Source organism: Fusarium graminearum, chromosome 2, assembly GCF_000240135.3.
Source record: "Fusarium graminearum PH-1 chromosome 2, whole genome shotgun sequence".
In the NCBI taxonomy this organism is placed as follows: Eukaryota; Fungi; Ascomycota; class Sordariomycetes; order Hypocreales; family Nectriaceae; genus Fusarium; species Fusarium graminearum.
This window is the reverse complement of record NC_026475.1, coordinates 5075342-5091542: the sequence shown is the minus strand read 5'-3', so window position 1 is coordinate 5091542 and position 16201 is coordinate 5075342. Positions and strand designations below refer to the sequence as shown.

Sequence of the window (16201 nt, the reverse complement as noted above, 5' to 3'; positions counted from 1 at the left end):
TAAAGCCTGATTGTGCCACCATGATGCCCGAGCTCAAACGCTGCTTGTCTCGACTGTCAAAAGGTTGATGCAATCATTGTCGTCCTCCGCGAGGCTTCCTTGGCAGGCGGTGAAGCCCTCTTTAGCAAGAGCGTGGCTTGCGAAATCATGTGCCGCTACTCTCGGCTTCTGGTAATTCCTTGACCGTCCTGTTCATGGCATAACGCCAGAAGGATAGAACTGAGTCGTGAAACGAACGTGGGTTGTGTTAGTGGTCCTAGACCGCCCCCTGCTGCCTATGAATTTGGGCAGCAAACGACCAACAATAAGCATAGGCGAGGCACAGGCAGGGCACGGAACTTGGGATGGCTTGAGATGTTAGTGGACGCGAGCGTTACTCGATCTTGCTACACCTTGCGAGTGATGCCATGTATTGAGATTTGGTGGCATTCACGAAATTCCCCGATACGTTGGTGGTGAGATTGACACTTTCTCAGCCTGGTGGACGAATCCGGAAGAGTGGATATTTGTGATTGCTGATTGATTCGCTCAAGATGCTTGTCTTTCTATCCAGGCACAGTGTTACTGTATGCCAGGAACCCGCGTGGCGTTGCCGAGTTTGTTTCCGGGCTGTCGCAGGATGGCCTGGTGGTTGGATGTCAGAGCCACGAGTCGCCATTACGCCAGCCAATCTATTCAACACAACTCGAAGATCAGGTTCAGTTCGATGTGACAGATGTTGATCTTGTGATGTTTATCAGCGAGGGGTAATTGATTGATTAATTAATCATGGTTCAACGCTGATATCATCACTTGTTTCTCCTTCTCTTCACGGTCAATGATGAACACGACATTTCCCCTTAACAGCCGATCGATCCAGTGGTGCGACTCTGCTGCATCAAACCTCATTTCATCAGTTCCAATTATCCTTCCTTTGATGTACTAGTAGATGTTGTATTGTTCGGCCCAAGTGACCTGATGCGGTCTGTATGTCCATATCCGGGAGTGCCGACTAATAGCAGTAGTAGCAGCATTTTTTAGCTTCTGTATTTGGGTGCAGAAAACCGTTGGAAACCCTGGATCCTTGCTTATTTGGGAGCACTCCACCCCTGACTTTACTTGACTTTACTTCCATGGCTAACACGCGTCCATGGCTTAGACAAAAGAAAAGAAAGCCAGTCTATGTGCTGCGGGCAATTATGTGCTTTTTTATCGCAAGGAAGGATTGGATAGTCATAAGATCTGCGACAGGTATGATGCAGCCTTTTCAGAAATACAGAAACATGTCCAAGCACCAAGGTATCAATGGTTGTTATATATGAATGATACAGACACTTATATTCCAATGTGATTGGTTTACTATGTGCCATCAGACCCAATTGTTATTTCTATTTCCATTCAACCTCTTTAGATCCAACAGTCTCTCCCTCTGGCTTCGACGCCCGTAGCAAGCGCTCAAACCCTGCTCCGCCCGAGTCTTGCGCCCACTGCCCGTTTACAGGACAGATCATCAAGTGGCTCGTTCGCATTCCCTCCAATGTTTCTTGTCGATTAAGGTCTAATGTCAAGCCCTGAAACATTTCAAGTCTCAAAAGAGGATTCTTACCCCTTCCACTTCCGCTGTTTCGTCACCTTTTTTTGCCCTTGGATCCAAGCTTCCCCCCCAATCTCACCACCCTGTCCCTGCATTAACCACTCCTGACTGCTCTGTGCTGCCTTTCTCTAACTCGGATTTCGCCTTTGTGTGCCCTGTCCTCTCTACAACCCCCTAGCCTTAGGTCTCCACACCTTCCAGAACGATACAGCACTTGTGTTTCCAAGCATACCTGTCCCAGGCATTGACCATTTCCGACATTTCATCACACTCTTTCTTACCAGACGACCACATACATATTAAACCACTCCCTCCCCCCCAGTTTGCCCATCATGTCAACTGCTGCTCAAGAAGAATTCAACGACCTGGTCGCCAAGAACACACACCGCGAAACCCTCCACCCAGAGGACCGTGACGACCCCGACTTCAAAGATATTCAAGACCTCTCCGAAGAAGACCTATTTCGCAACGCACAAATCGACAACGCAATGCGAATGCCTACTGTTGATCGCCTCACCGGCGCTGGCGCCTCTGAGATCAAGCTCCCTCCTGTCTCCTTCGACAACGGTCGTGCTACCGGTGTCAAGGGCGTCATTGCCGACGCACGAAACTATGAGGCTGCTCGCAAGAACAAGTGGAGACACCGCGTCCGCACTGCCCGCAACAGCATTTTCGGCATTGAGTCTGCTCCTCCCGCCAAAAGTGATACCGAGAGCAGCGAGGATGACGCCAAGAGCGACGCTGACGAGGAAGCTTTCCTTGCTGAGTGGAGAGAGAGCCGTCGACGTGAGCTTGAGAGCGAGGCTAGCCGGTCTGTCAGAAACAACCGAAGGACAAGTCCTAGTGTACGCATCTATGGCCGCCTAGATGAGGTGGATGCTCTTGGATACCTCGACGCCATTGAGAAGGTTTCAAGAGAAACAACTGTCGTTGTCTTTGTCTACGACCACGAGGTATGTTTTGATCTCCATATCCTTTAAGTAACCCAATGCTAACTTATTTAGTGTGAGGTCTCTGCCACTATCGAGCAAGCACTTATGCCCATTGTCAAGGCCAACCCCGAGGTTCACTTTGTCAAGGTCCACTATGAGGAGATCGAGTTCGACAACGCTGCTGTACCCGCAATCCTGGGGTACCGAAACCAGGGCGATCTTTTCGCCAATCTAACGGGTCTGATTGAGATGATCCCTGACGACGAGACCTTCGGTACCTCGTCGTTGAGAGAACTCTTCCAAAAACACACTATTCTATAGCATACTGGAACACATCACACTACATTAATGCGGCCACGTCTACGACAAAGATTATTTATTTCTCATTGGCACCGGTTCACATCGAAGCCCTTGATTACGATACCCATATATGGCACTGAGTAACCCTCCGGGAGGGACACACTCGCCATTCCTTTTCCTATGTTTCATTGGCGGAGTTAGAGAGCGGTAAAAGGACTGCTAGATCCCTTGGTTTATTGCATTTACGCGAAGAGAAGACTGCATGAGTATATTGCAATGATGGCGGTGCCTTTTTATAGACTTTGGATTTACGGATAGAGATACCCTTACTACCTTTTGTGGATATGTCGACAACGGGATATTTGGGCTGGATATGATAATCCCTTTGGGATTAGAAATCAAATGAATTTCCAAGAATACTCTGCATTATTTCTTCCAAGTTGTGGTGATATGCCTTGCAGTATAATGCGGTGTCCCGTCTTTGAGTTCGGTCTGAAACTACAGGAAGCCATGTTGTGATCAGGTACTTTGGTTGTAATTATGGTAATGAAGGCTTATAGCCCTGCAATTACATATTTATACCTCTTACTATATGTACGGTGCATCTTTTTACTTGTAAATTGGGCTGCCCTGTGGTGCTTAAGGAGCAAGAACTGAACTGGCTGCCCCAATCCATGGACGAGGTCATCATCGCAATTCATCATGGCTTAGACTAATTCACTGCTTGTTTATTCTCTATACTTCAAGCTCGATTATTTACTGAGGATAGGCCTCTGTGCTCTTATTAGACTTGACTGCACTGCTATCATAGGCACTCAGTGTAGTACTGGTACGGCTATGGAGGTCTACTCTTGTCTTCGGCTTTAACCTCATATGCAGGGTACGGATGGGCACATTGGTACGGGCTACTGTACTCTTACGTCATGTAACCTATTGCAACTGTGTATGTTAAAGGGGCATTGAGACACGGGGCTGCATAGCATGGTGCTTGTTCATTATCATTGGATTTTAGGGTTGATACACGCCGTCACACTTGAACCATAGCGGTGAAGAGGATTCTGGTATGAGTCAAATATGTGCTCTAGCTTTGGGAAGAAGATCTAATCTTTTGAAACTACAAAGTCGTTTTGAGCGGTTAACCAGTCTCGGTGACACCAAGTTGGACTTGACAAGTTGAATACAGATATCGGAAGAGGCTGCTCACGGGGTATCGAGAGTGGGTATATTTCAGCCCGAAACAGCCCTGGAGCAGTCTCATTTCTACCCCGCAGTTACGCTAAGAGGTCACGACGGCTTATGGTGGGGTTGCAGGGTGCGATAGCGGCATGCAAAGCGATAAGACAGACAGACGTAAGGACATTAAAGAGCGACTCGAGTATGAGAAGTGACAGCAATGAAGCATTTTTAGAAAAGAAATATGTGTGAATGAGTCAATACATCATAGAGTTAACACATCAGAGTCATCACGATACGTATTCCAGCCTTTGAAGTCTTACAAACGAATCAAGACTCGCATCTTAACTTCGGGGTTTTTGTCCTATCTGACGGGGCGTGAACTGTATGGACCAGATCCTCTTTAGTGCTAGCAGGGACCCCGGTTTAAGTGACGACAGCAAGCGCTTCAAAGGTACAGCATCAAGCATATTGGATCACAACGACCCTGAGAGGCCGTGAATACCTCGTACCTAGTTCTAATTGCCTCATACACATATCGCAGAAACAAAGAATTATTCCATCCAAGAACCTTAATACCTCAATGACACTTCAGCGGGCATATACCAGAGTTTAAGTTCGGCGCAGTGGCAGTGGCGTTTCAAAGAAATACATGCAGCTGAAGCTCGATCCACACTACGAGTATATGATTGAATGTGAATGTGCACTTTGTTCGTCTGTCTGGTCTGTCTGCCTGATTTCATAACTCTCCTCCAACGTGCATTTTCTCTTTTCTCCTCTTTCAACTACTTCCCCCCCTTCATCACCGCCTCAAAGCCCAGAACATCTATCCCTAAGATGGTTCCTTGTTTATCTTAGTATCTAGACCGAAGCTAAGGGTACAACAAGACAAGGGAGGCATCTTATCAAGCAACGTGGAGAGCTAAGCTTAATCCTCACGACACAAATCTGTGCGCCATCACAGGCAGGTAAGGCAACTAAATGCCTGTCATCACCCCATCAATCTCATCAACGCAATAGGAGACTTCGGGTTTGACTTTTTCATCCTCAAACTCACACACTTCTGCTATTCGACCAGACTTTGTTTTGCTTCTGCCAAAGGTGCATATAAAACAACAACCCCAGCCATTCGGCTTGCCTTTTCTTTCCATCGATCCATTACAGCCCCAGGCAACCAAGCCCAGGACAGACCAAGTCAAGACGCCTTCAAGACAAGGAACGGACCCTGAAATAGTCGCACTTCTTCTAGTGCATCAAGGTCGCTTTTTTTTATCTTACTCTCTTATTCTCTGGTTAGTAGACTTTCCTTCTTCCCAACCATCATCTGCATACATACCCAATACCAGATACACTTTGGCATCTTTTCTTTCAACCTTCTTGGCCACCTACTTTATACAACAATCCCCCCGCCATCGCGCCATTACACAGACGCCCCTTCCCCATTATCCGGCCTTCCGCTCACCCCTCACCTTATCCTCTCCCACCTCAATCTCTCTTGCCCCTCGCAGTCCAACTTCACCTGACACCTCATCGTATTACTTGCATAGGCTGCTTCTTGCTACGAAGCCTGTGATGGAATAGAATTCCTTCCTCTTCTATTCTCGCCTCGTTATGGAACAGCAAGATCCTCAAACTCTCCGCAGCCCATCTACCGTACCTCGTGATACTGAACACCGATCGACTCGCCAGTCCCCGTCGTCATCACCCTCGATCTCGCCGCTTACACCAGCTCCCCAGCGCCACGCCACGAGTTCCTCTTCTCGCCCGACAACACCCAACACAAGTCACTTGTCGACCTCTGAACCTACTCTTCGGTTTCCTCGACCTCAAGGCAGTCGACATCTTGCCAACTGGATTTCATCGAGTAATCCAGACATCATGCGTTTCACTACCACTCCCGAGGATGGGGGGCTCATGGACGAGTCATCCTATGAACTAATCTCTAACATCGACACCGAGTCTCAGGATGGCAACTACAACGAGTCCATGAGCGAATCTATCGGCTCTTTCGATCTTGCCCGGCCCGACGACGTGCAAAGCTGCGCTGGTACTGAGCAGACCTGCGACGACGAATCTATTGCCGCCGAATCTGTTGCCGACGAAGGCGATGTCTCCGCCCAGCAAACTCAACAAGAGTCCGAGTCCATGTCCGAGTCCATGGATGCCAATCAGACTCCACAAACACACCAGAGCTGGGCGTCGGTAGTCAACAACGGGCCCCTTCCCGAAGTTGAAGCTGACATTGAGCCCGACGAAGAACCCGAGCCTGAGTCACAGCCTGCCGAGCAGGAGCCCGAGTCGGAAGACGAAGCTCGATCCAGGAGTTCTCTCGAGTATACTCAGCAAAGCCTCAAGACCCCATCGATTCCTAGCCCAGACGCTGGCAATATGGAGAGCAAGCTTGACCGGTTACCTCTGCCTACTGGGATCGATAATGACGAAGAGACCCAACGGGCAACGCTTGACAAATGGTTAAGAGAAACCCAACATCCTACATTTACGAACAGGGAGACAGTCAGCAAGGTCGTCAGGTCATCCCTACCTGCTCTCCTTTTGCTTGTCCTGGTCTCATTGATCAGTGTCTTCCTCTCTCCACTCTCAAGAGATGCGGCTCCCCACATCCCCGCAGCCACTTCCGCTGTCACAACTCACCCCACTCTCCTGTCCTCAAGTCGAAGCTCGCAGCCAACTTTGCAGTCTTTTTCTACAGTTGTGAGTTCAGCACTTATTCCCCTTCAGGATGCCCGCACCAACGAATGGCTTTGGGGCAGCCAAAGGATTGATGTGACTGTCAAGAAATACCACGGCAACTTTCTGATTCAAATGCCTCGAGGCACCAAGAAATCATGGCTTGATAGAGATTGCCTCAACTTCAATGCCAAGCGTGGTGCGGAACAGGTCCGATTTGGCACCTCATCAGTTGATGAAGGCATTCTGCTCAAGATCCCCAGAGAGGAAGCCCACGGAACCGTCAAGGTTGACATATTCGCTACTTGCCGCCCTAGGATGCACAAGGTCCTCCAGGTTGAATTCGGGAAGGGCATGTTTTCGGAGGCCTTGAACCTGACCTTGTCATTCGCTCAACGTGTCCCAGAGCTTGTTCCTGCTGCTGCTCAAGGGGCAGAGCGACGCCTCGAGGATGCCAGGCGCTCGCTAGAGACCGCTTCTGGAAACCTGATGACCACGTCTGACACATTCTGCAAAGACATTGGCACCAAATTCCATGATGCTCACCGGTCTTTGAACTGGATCAAGAGGGATATAAAGTGTCGTGTTAAAACGGCAAAGCAAGACATCTCCAAGAAGTTGGACGCTGTTGCAACTGACGTCAAGCAATACATTCCCAGCACTGAATTCGTACAACACCAAGCCCAGCTTGAATTGCTCCAGGCACAGATTAGAGCAAAGTTGTGGTGGCTCAAGGTAACTGCCAGTGACGAAGAACATGACCGTTACCAAGTTGCGGCCAAGCAGTTCATGACTGCCAAACTACTGAAGAACAAACATGTTCAAAAGCCGGCCAGTATGGCGTCAGCCGGCTCCAAACACTTCGGCTGTTGGTTTTCCACTAACTGTCGAGATAATTCAGGAGGACAGAAGAAATAGTGGTGCTAAACTGTATCATCAAGACGCTTACGGTGTGGAGGATCTTTTCTTTTTGGGCCTCTCATCGCTCGCATCAGGCGTGGCAGCGTCGTCTCAGGGAATATTTTGGGTTCATTACTGAGGTATGGGTTTTTAGGGCACTGGTGGACTGGAGTTTATGGGGTCTCATACCATTTGTAGACGTGTTTTTATCTGCTTTTATTGCTTTTATACTTCCTTCTATTTCCACAATAGTCAATGTTGTTGATGCCGCTTCTGCAGCTTTTGAGAGTGTTCTATTTGAACAGGGCCGTTACTGAGTGGCGAACGGCACGAATCAAGGAAAGGGAAAAGGGGTCACTGTAAAACAATAGTAATTGAATCCATCCCATCTCATGAATCGTGGTTTACAAGTGCTCGTTGGTGAGCATAACATTCGAGGCCAGTTCCAAAGTGACGAAACTAAACAAGTGCTTTAGTAGGTACCTAGTATTATAACTCTTGGCTGCAAAGTGAGGGCCGAAGAATATTGGGCTTTGGAAATCATATACAACCACCGAATGACATTGACACTAAGAGCACTGACCTTGGCATTCCTGTAATGGCTTCCGTTTCCCCTTATCATCAACATCACAAGTTAAGCGCAGTCAGTCCTCATTTGGTGGTTGGTACAGCTCTGAAGACAATATTGCCTTTCGCTTCCTTGCATCAAGAGTCATAGAAACCTGGGCACAAATGCAACCTTATTCTCACACAATAGCAGTCAGTCCTCATAATGGAACCAGCCAGTATACGCATCAATTAATGCTGAATCGAGTCTGCTGCAGTTCCACATGATGAGTAACCCCACAACGGGCTTCAACTGAATATTGGATCATAACAAGCATGTACCTATAGGGCGATCATTGGCCTATGAGGTACTTGGGCCATAGATCAGGGTTGCTCCCAATCACAAGCCAGCATTCTTTAGTTTCGCCATGCCTAAGAAGCAGCAGGGCACAACAGGGGAAACTGAGGGGCAACTTACTGCTAAGTTTTTTTTAGGCGGGACGGCAGCCTGACAAGGTCGAAAACAAATCACCAGACCTTGACCGCAACCCACTTCTATCATCTACCATCATCACATAAATACCCAACCACCCCTTGCTTCCTCGAAGCATATTCATAACCGCAGTTCGCTTATCTTGGTAAGTCTAGTGCGCCTTTGCTGGTTCTTGACTCATGCTGTTTTTTGTCTGCATTTTGCTACCCTAGCAGGCAATCATGGTTCTGAGCCCCTCCTTGAGGAGGGGTAAAAGCCATGACTGCGGGACTAGGATCCTGGGTTACGAAAAAGTTGCTGACGTCTGAGGGGCAGTAGATTCAAATCACAATCACAACCGATCATATCAACCGTCAAAATGTCTGCTTCCGAGCCCACCGAGCCCAAGGTCGAGGAGACCAAGGTTGAGGAGACCAAGCCTGAGGAGACCAAGCCTGAGGAGACCAAGCCCGCTGAGGCTGAGAAGCCTGTTACATCCTCCTCCATGTTCTCCATGTTCGGCGGCGGTGCCAAGAAGGAGAAGAAGGACGACGAGGAGCGCGGTGATAACTCCGGTAGCGCTAAGGCTCAGCGAGAGGCCGCTGAGGCTGCCAAGGGTGATGAGGTATGTTGACATGTCTCAGCATGGCATGCTGTAGTCGTTCCCCTCGAAACGTTTCAAGCTGACCGGCGCTGCTTATATAGGAGGATGCCCCCGAGTCCGAGGACGTTCACTTCGAGCCTGTCATCAAGCTGACCGAGAAGGTTGATACCAAGACCAACGAGGAGGCTGAGGAGCAGACTTTCAAGATGCGCGCCAAGCTTTTCAAGTTCGTCAAGGAGAGCAGCGAGTGGAAGGAGCGTGGTACTGGTGACGTCCGTCTGCTCAAGCACAAGGAGAACGGCAAGACCCGACTGGTCATGCGACGCGACAAGACCCTCAAGGTCTGCGCCAACCACTACATTGTCCCCGAGATGAAGCTTTCCCCCAACGTTGGCTCTGACCGCAGCTGGGTGTGGAACGCCGCTGCCGATGTCAGCGAGGGTGAGCCCGAGGCTGTTACCCTGGCCATTCGATTCGCCAACGCTGAGAGTAGGTTCCCCGGATGAAACGCGCTACAGAACCCATTACTAACTTGTGCTCAGACGCCAACAACTTCAAGGATTCTTTCATGAAGGCCCAGAAGGAGAACGAGGAGATCTTCAACAAGGCTCAGGAGGCCGAAGCTCCCCCCTCCTAAGCAGCCCGCACTTTAGAATCCTCCCCGACCCCCCTGCCCTTTCGGAGTTCGATCTGGATATTTTCAAGGATTCACACTCGTTCGTAGTCCTGCGATGTCTAGAGAAGTCTTACTCCAACACCCCAACAACGCATGTCACAATCACGCATGCATCTCACATTGCTGCGATGCTTGATTCATCACACGCACACGCACCACACCACACCACACCACACCACAACCCCGCCACAACACTATATCCCCCAAGTCTGGTTTTAAGATGGATAGATAGAGATTCAAAAGGACAGAGAGGTTTCTTGAGGTGAGCTGTTCGAGTTTAGCCTCAAGGCGGATCAGTGAATGGATGGATGGACGGATGGATAGTTAGTATCATAGGAACATCAGATCACACAGCACCCTCTGTAGAAGAAGTAAAAGAAAAAAAATCCATAGACATTATGATCCGTTGTAATATGTGAGCTGCTGTTGTTTATGTCTCGTCATTTGCCAAGCTTCGAAGTTGTTGTGGGTTTATCTGTGGCAGATGTGGCTGATAAGCCTCTGTGATGGATCTCACTGTCGTTAGTCTTGCTGAGGCACCTTTCATTGCATAGGCATGAGCGTTTCTGTATACTGTTTTGTAAAATGATGCGAACGGCTTATCTAGCAAACAAACAAGAGGGTGTCATCAGTTTGGACAACTAAATACTCAAACGTCCCAACGGAATGAGGAGTATGTTCTGACGAGGATATGCAAAAATTAGTAACCCCGAATCATAACTCGGGAAGAAGTTTGTCTCTATCCAATTCCTCGCTTTAGTATACCGACACTCACGTCATCACTAGGTTAGTAGTCTAAAAGACACAATGTGTCATGTCATGATGCAGTTGAACCAAGAAAAAAGCACGGAGCCCAGACCAGACGCGGTGGTGCTTAGCACTGTAGTGGAGAGGGCAGTGATTCAGCGTGTCGTGCTCTGGAAGCTTGTCCCCAGCAGGTACAGGGACAAACAAACATAATAATTCTATCGTCCTTTCTGGCAAGTTGACACAGCTCAGAATCTGGCCACGTCATGGGCTACAACTCTTGACGTCTTTCCGTCTCTTATCCAGCTTTTCTGCCACGCGTTTATTCCCAAGATTTGTGTCAAAAAAGCCCGAGTTTGTCTGCCGTGTCGTGTGCTCTCTTGTTCACGCTTCCGATTAGAACCCCATTAGTTGCCTCAGCTGGTTTCCCCAGGTACCTGACCATCGACCGCGCCTGCCCTGCACTCCAGCCTTCCTTTCCCTTCTGTTTCTGGGCCCCCAGTCCAACCAACCGCCGTGGGACTGGCCTCAGCTCTGTCCAGTTGCTGGCGCTTCTCCGTTCTCCGACGTCTCCCATCCATTTCGTTGTAGGAATTTGTCCCCTTGTAACCCAATCCATACTTCCTCATTGACATTGTGTATCTCTTGTGTATCCGCGTCAATCTGCTTGGCCGTTCATCATCTCCCCGATCCCTTGCCATTCGACTCTCTCAATTGCTGTTTCTGAACGCCAGAAAAGATGTTGGTTGAGGTAAGTTGAAAATCCCAGCATTTCGCCTCGAACTGCTCTGCCGGTTTGATGTATATTTCAAACGCTGGGCGGCCTTTTATTTTGCCCATGTTTGTTTATGCTGTCTGTTTGCTCGAGTTCCTTCCCGTTCGTTGCAGTCTCTTTCGTTGGGCAGCTTTTTGGTTGATGGGTTGCGGTGTGTGTGGTGCTTTGCTTTCCTCTACACTGTCTCGACATTGACGTCTGTCGCGCGGTGAGAGAGACTTTGCAAAGATTGGTCGCGATCTGTCGATGTTTGTCTACATACATAAATCCATCTGCATCTGCAACTGCCAGTGCCAGCGCAGTGCTGATGCCAGTGACGGCTGTTGCGCGTTTGGGTTGGACAACCAGAAACAGGCAGTCATGCCCATGATGGCTTCTATCCGACAGCTGCAACAGCGATTCACGCACTGCTTGTTGTGGTATTCAAACCTCCATTGCTCGCCAGACTGGTCTCGCCGTTTTCCTCTCTCTTCGCGCCTGTTTGTTGGGCGAGCTGCTATTTCATCATCACCCTCGTTTGTTCGCTTCTGCGTTTACAACCATCTGCTGTTTTTGTATTTCTGTCTGTGGCCAGTGCCAGCGCCAGCACATTTTCATTCATCTTCCATTTACATGATAGCTTGTGTTACCGCGCAGCTATACTGCGCACCTTGCCCCCGTCGCCCAAGAACTGCGCACCCCAGAACTCATCATCATGGCTCCGCGCACTCGCCCAGCGTCATCAGGCCGAAAATTGATATTGAAACCCTCTCAAACCAGAGCTGACCTCTTGATTCAGCGCAAAGTCAAAGTCGTTACCGAGCAGAATGTCATGTAAGTATGCACCTTTCCCCTTCAGCTTGCGGCGCCTTTTGGATCGTGTGGATCGTGAGGATCGCGTACCATCCATGAAGATAACACGGTTTGCTGGCGGGGGGGATACGGTAGATCTTTGCTGACAAGCATGTTATTAGCGACAAGCCGCCAGTTGACCAGTTCCCCATGCGGGAATGGAGCTTGAAGGTTTTCATGGTCGATGAGGACGGCAACGAGCGCCCAGCCGATGTTTTCACCAAGGTTGTCTACAACCTGCACCCCACATTCGAGAACCCCGTTCAGAGTATGTTCGACATTTGTTAAAGCGATGAGGATTTCAAAAGACGCTGACGAGTTTGCGCTACTCGATAGGCTACACCAAACACCCATTTACGTGTAAGAATGAGGGTTGGGGCGAGTTCGAAATCTCGATCGATTGCTACACTACGGAGAAAACGAAGCTAGCGCCCATCATTCACGATCTCAACTTCCACCAGACCAAGTACGAGCAAACACACACTGTGGTTTTCAAGAACCCCTCCCAGAGTTTGCAGGAGCGCCTGCGCGAAACCGGCCCCCTCCCTACCGATGACGACCATCGCCCTAAGAAGAAGGGAATCGCGACCAAGAAGAGCGCCCAAAAATACGACTATGAGAAGATCGCTGAATCGCTGGAAAAACTCGAGGAGGAGGATCTGCTCCGTGTCATCCAGATCATCAACGAGAACAAGGGGCCAGACACCTACATAAGGAGTGATGTTGAAGGTAAGTTCCCAATCCCGCGTTGCGAATGCACAAACACCCGGCATATGTACCCTCCGTACCCTCCCCCCTGTCTTTGCATTGAAGTTGATGTGTATGGTGGCTAATAGTGGATGACTTGGTTAAAGCCGGAGAGTTCTCCATCGATCTCTACACCATGCCAGACAGTCTCACCTCAAAGCTTTGGGATCACCTTGTAAGTTCTCCTTGATGGCTGCGCATGTTCTGAACCGATCAATGGCTGACGACGCTCATCCGGCAACAGTCCAAGAAGGGTCTTGTCAGCTAGATGTTTGCGATCATACCTTAGTGTCAACACCCCTAATGTTATTCCATCGACGATAGGGCCTATAGTCTGCGCTTGGGAGTTGCTGTAACCATGGGATTTAGGAAAATGACGAGTTAATGAGCACGAAGGAAGACAACACAGAGGGGAAAGGAGCCTTAAAACAAGAAAGTCGAGTTTTTGGTCACAAGTCTATAAAGAACTTTGTTCTCGCTCATTATCCGGGAAGTTTTAAACTATAAACCACCCTACCGTATTAGAAGATCTCGTTGTAGGATGTTGCAGTGCTATGTGATGAGTTGGCGTAAACGAAGTTTCTACCAGAGATAAAGGGAGTTGAATATCGATGCCCGAAGACGGACATGTAAAAGAAGCCAGCCAATAACATGAGGCCTTGGCCCGGCCTCGGCCGATCAACTTGACGGGCCGGATCGATCAGGCGTCGGATCGGGAGTCGAAAGAGTGCCGTTTTCCCTGACGGATGTGACCAAGTGCCTTGCTTATGTAGTCATGTAGTTTGAACGGGAGTACTAGGCTTGCTGGTCTCGGATGTCGGCTGCTTTCTCCATTTGAGCTTGGTTGACGGGCATTTATGCCTTGAATCTGAACCCACAGCCCTGAAGATGCAAAATGATCTGCCGATAGCGTGACGTTCATGCAGTGTTTGAAGGTATCATGCGAAGCTAGCTTATAACAATATGGAAGTATGTAGGAAACTGATGACGGGTTATGTTTTGGAATTTGGTTCCCTCAAAGCTAATGCTGGACCAAAAGCTGGATACTGTGTAATGATTTCTTCTTATTTCCATCAAGTTCTTCAATCACTCCCCCTCTAGAGTACTGTGCTGCTTGTTGGCACCGTCACTTGTGAGATGTAGTAATAGTATCTGGAGTATCACCTTGTGTTTGAACGTGAGCGGGGACTGGTCTGAGCACGGGATGGTCGGCAGATGGATGCAGTGGAGGCTGAAGATAAGGAAGCGAGGAGCTACTCTCCGCTGGACTGCGTTGTTGTTACGTACGAATGGCTGGTAGTGTTGCAAGGGTTCTCCCAGTGGTCTGGATGTTTACATGCAAGTTACATGATGACGTTCAAAAGGGCGTCGTTTGAAAGAGCCACGAGTGCGTTTATCATTTGTAAGCGCTCACGCTCCCAACTGTCGAGTTGGTTGCCCGAAGATAATCCTCCAGCATCTCGCAGGTGTGAGATCTTGGAACAAAGATTTATCTAGATAATAGCCAGCCACATTAAGAAAGAAGTGTGTATGGTATCGAAGTACTCTGTACACAATGGCAGGTTTACGATTGACGAATAAAAAGAAAGCAAGGATATCCCTATATATACATTGCGGGGTGTCGGGGGATTTCCCATGAGCCAAGACGTAAAGGACATAGCAAGGTATGCATAATGCACAGCAGGGATGACCTGAGACCGCAAGCTCCTCATGTCCTTCTTGTTCTAGATATTTCTTGCAAGATACGCAGGTCGATACTGAAAAGTCTGATGAACCGACACGTATGTCAAGTCAAACCCCAAGAAGATGGAGGCGTCGTCAACGTGACATGCGCCTCAACTTGGCGATTGGTTGGTTTGTACGATACGTACGGGAGGGGCGGAGCTGATGCATATTATCGCGAACCGACCTTGATAAAGGCCGTGTTGGATTAATACGGTGTAGATGTTGACAACGAGGGCCCTTGTTTGAAATGGATGCTATACGTAAGTAGGTATGAGAGACAATTAGCTTTGTCCTGTATAAACATATCCAGACAAGATGGTTCGGAGTATCCTCTTCACAAGACACATATCATATCAGAGATGTAGTCTACGTCTTTGTGTCTCTGATGGCTGCATGAGATTGAAACCTGGCCCCTGGTTTCTCGATCGCTTGCAGCGGTTTTGTAGCAAAACGATAGCAAACTCTGGGCGAGCCAATGGGGCCTGACGTTGACTATCGAGTTGCCCGTCTCGGGATAACGCGAACTTTTGGCTTACTGGGTTCTTTTGTTCTATTCTTCTAGACCTTTGGTCGTGCCATTGAAAACTCTGAAAGTTCTGTCGTTTAGATCAATGGAACTGGGGAATATCAATTGATTAGGAAGGTCACGAATAAGTCAAGACGGTGAGTGTTTAGAGCTAGGTAGACATTCCCATGAAAGGTCTCTTGGCGTGTCAGCTAACGAAGCTCACAATAGAGATGACATTGACACATCCAGGTAGGGTTTGTTTTTTAATACGTAAGGTATCACATTGACAAGTCGTCACCTGATACATATTGGTGTGTACCACACCTCCCAAGTTCACCTTGATTTGCTCGCAACAACGTGTTGAAGTCGTTGGACAAAGGGGAACAGAAAAAGAGCAACGACACTCGTGACCTCGCTCCAGAAACCATCCAACCTATCATGTCTATCGACACCCATTTGCTGCATGTTTCACCCCCGGAATAGACATGGACGTGCTGTAACTCCCCAGGAAACGAGCAGAGTGAAAGACTCTTTACCCCATGATTCTTTGCTAGTCCTCACCTCTCATTTGACAATTACCCTTTTGAAGATCGCCCAGACCAACGTATTCCCATTGAATTGATCCTGCACTGGCCACTTGCGGTCGAGTCTTGTCCTCGAGCTAAGTCCAAGTTAATGTTACTAGACTAGTAGGTTGTGTTAGTAGCTGATCCTTCCCCCCGCATCGAGTACCAACCTCGATGGAACGGATCCATTCATATTCTTCCACTCATTCTCTATCATATCAACCAGGGTACGTACTAGTTTATAACAATCACGCACAGGTCACTTCGAGTCAAAACCCTTGCGCCCAGTCTCTTGGTTCATTGCTCCTAGAGGAGAACTCCAAAAAGGTCCTTTATCCCCCCAGTCCGCTTCTCCTCGGCCCGCGCTCTCTTCACATTCCCTCCCCGAACCGCCGCAAACCGAAACGCGACATCATATCTCATCAGCCATATATATCT

At 48.8% G+C, this 16201-nt stretch overlaps 4 protein-coding genes across 4 annotated transcripts; all 4 read left to right on the top strand.

Moving 5' to 3' along the window:
• Nucleotides 1-1905: 1905 nt before the first annotated feature.
• FGSG_04105 (uncharacterized protein) lies at nucleotides 1906-2826 on the top strand (the record flags this gene model as incomplete). Its single annotated transcript, XM_011323229.1, has 2 exons — nucleotides 1906-2526; nucleotides 2578-2826. The coding sequence occupies 2 exons, from the start codon at nucleotides 1906-1908 to the stop codon at nucleotides 2824-2826; spliced, it is 870 nt and encodes a 289-aa protein (XP_011321531.1).
• Nucleotides 2827-5589: 2763 nt separating this feature from the next.
• FGSG_04106 (uncharacterized protein) lies at nucleotides 5590-7796 on the top strand (the record flags this gene model as incomplete). The annotated part of the gene is made up of 1 exon (XM_011323228.1): nucleotides 5590-7796. The coding sequence occupies one exon, from the start codon at nucleotides 5590-5592 to the stop codon at nucleotides 7582-7584; it is 1995 nt and encodes a 664-aa protein (XP_011321530.1). The 3' UTR covers nucleotides 7585-7796.
• A 922-nt stretch (nucleotides 7797-8718) lies between these two features.
• On the top strand, nucleotides 8719-10239 carry FGSG_04107 (uncharacterized protein). The gene is made up of 4 exons (XM_011323227.1): nucleotides 8719-8750; nucleotides 8921-9209; nucleotides 9290-9677; nucleotides 9731-10239. The coding sequence occupies exons 2-4, from the start codon at nucleotides 8964-8966 to the stop codon at nucleotides 9823-9825; spliced, it is 729 nt and encodes a 242-aa protein (XP_011321529.1). The 5' UTR covers nucleotides 8719-8750; nucleotides 8921-8963; the 3' UTR covers nucleotides 9826-10239.
• Nucleotides 10240-12174: 1935 nt separating this feature from the next.
• On the top strand, nucleotides 12175-13965 carry FGSG_04108 (uncharacterized protein). The gene is made up of 5 exons (XM_011323226.1): nucleotides 12175-12199; nucleotides 12340-12485; nucleotides 12554-12946; nucleotides 13072-13139; nucleotides 13209-13965. The coding sequence occupies exons 2-5, from the start codon at nucleotides 12368-12370 to the stop codon at nucleotides 13230-13232; spliced, it is 603 nt and encodes a 200-aa protein (XP_011321528.1). The 5' UTR covers nucleotides 12175-12199; nucleotides 12340-12367; the 3' UTR covers nucleotides 13233-13965.
• The last annotated feature ends 2236 nt before the right edge of the window (nucleotides 13966-16201 follow it).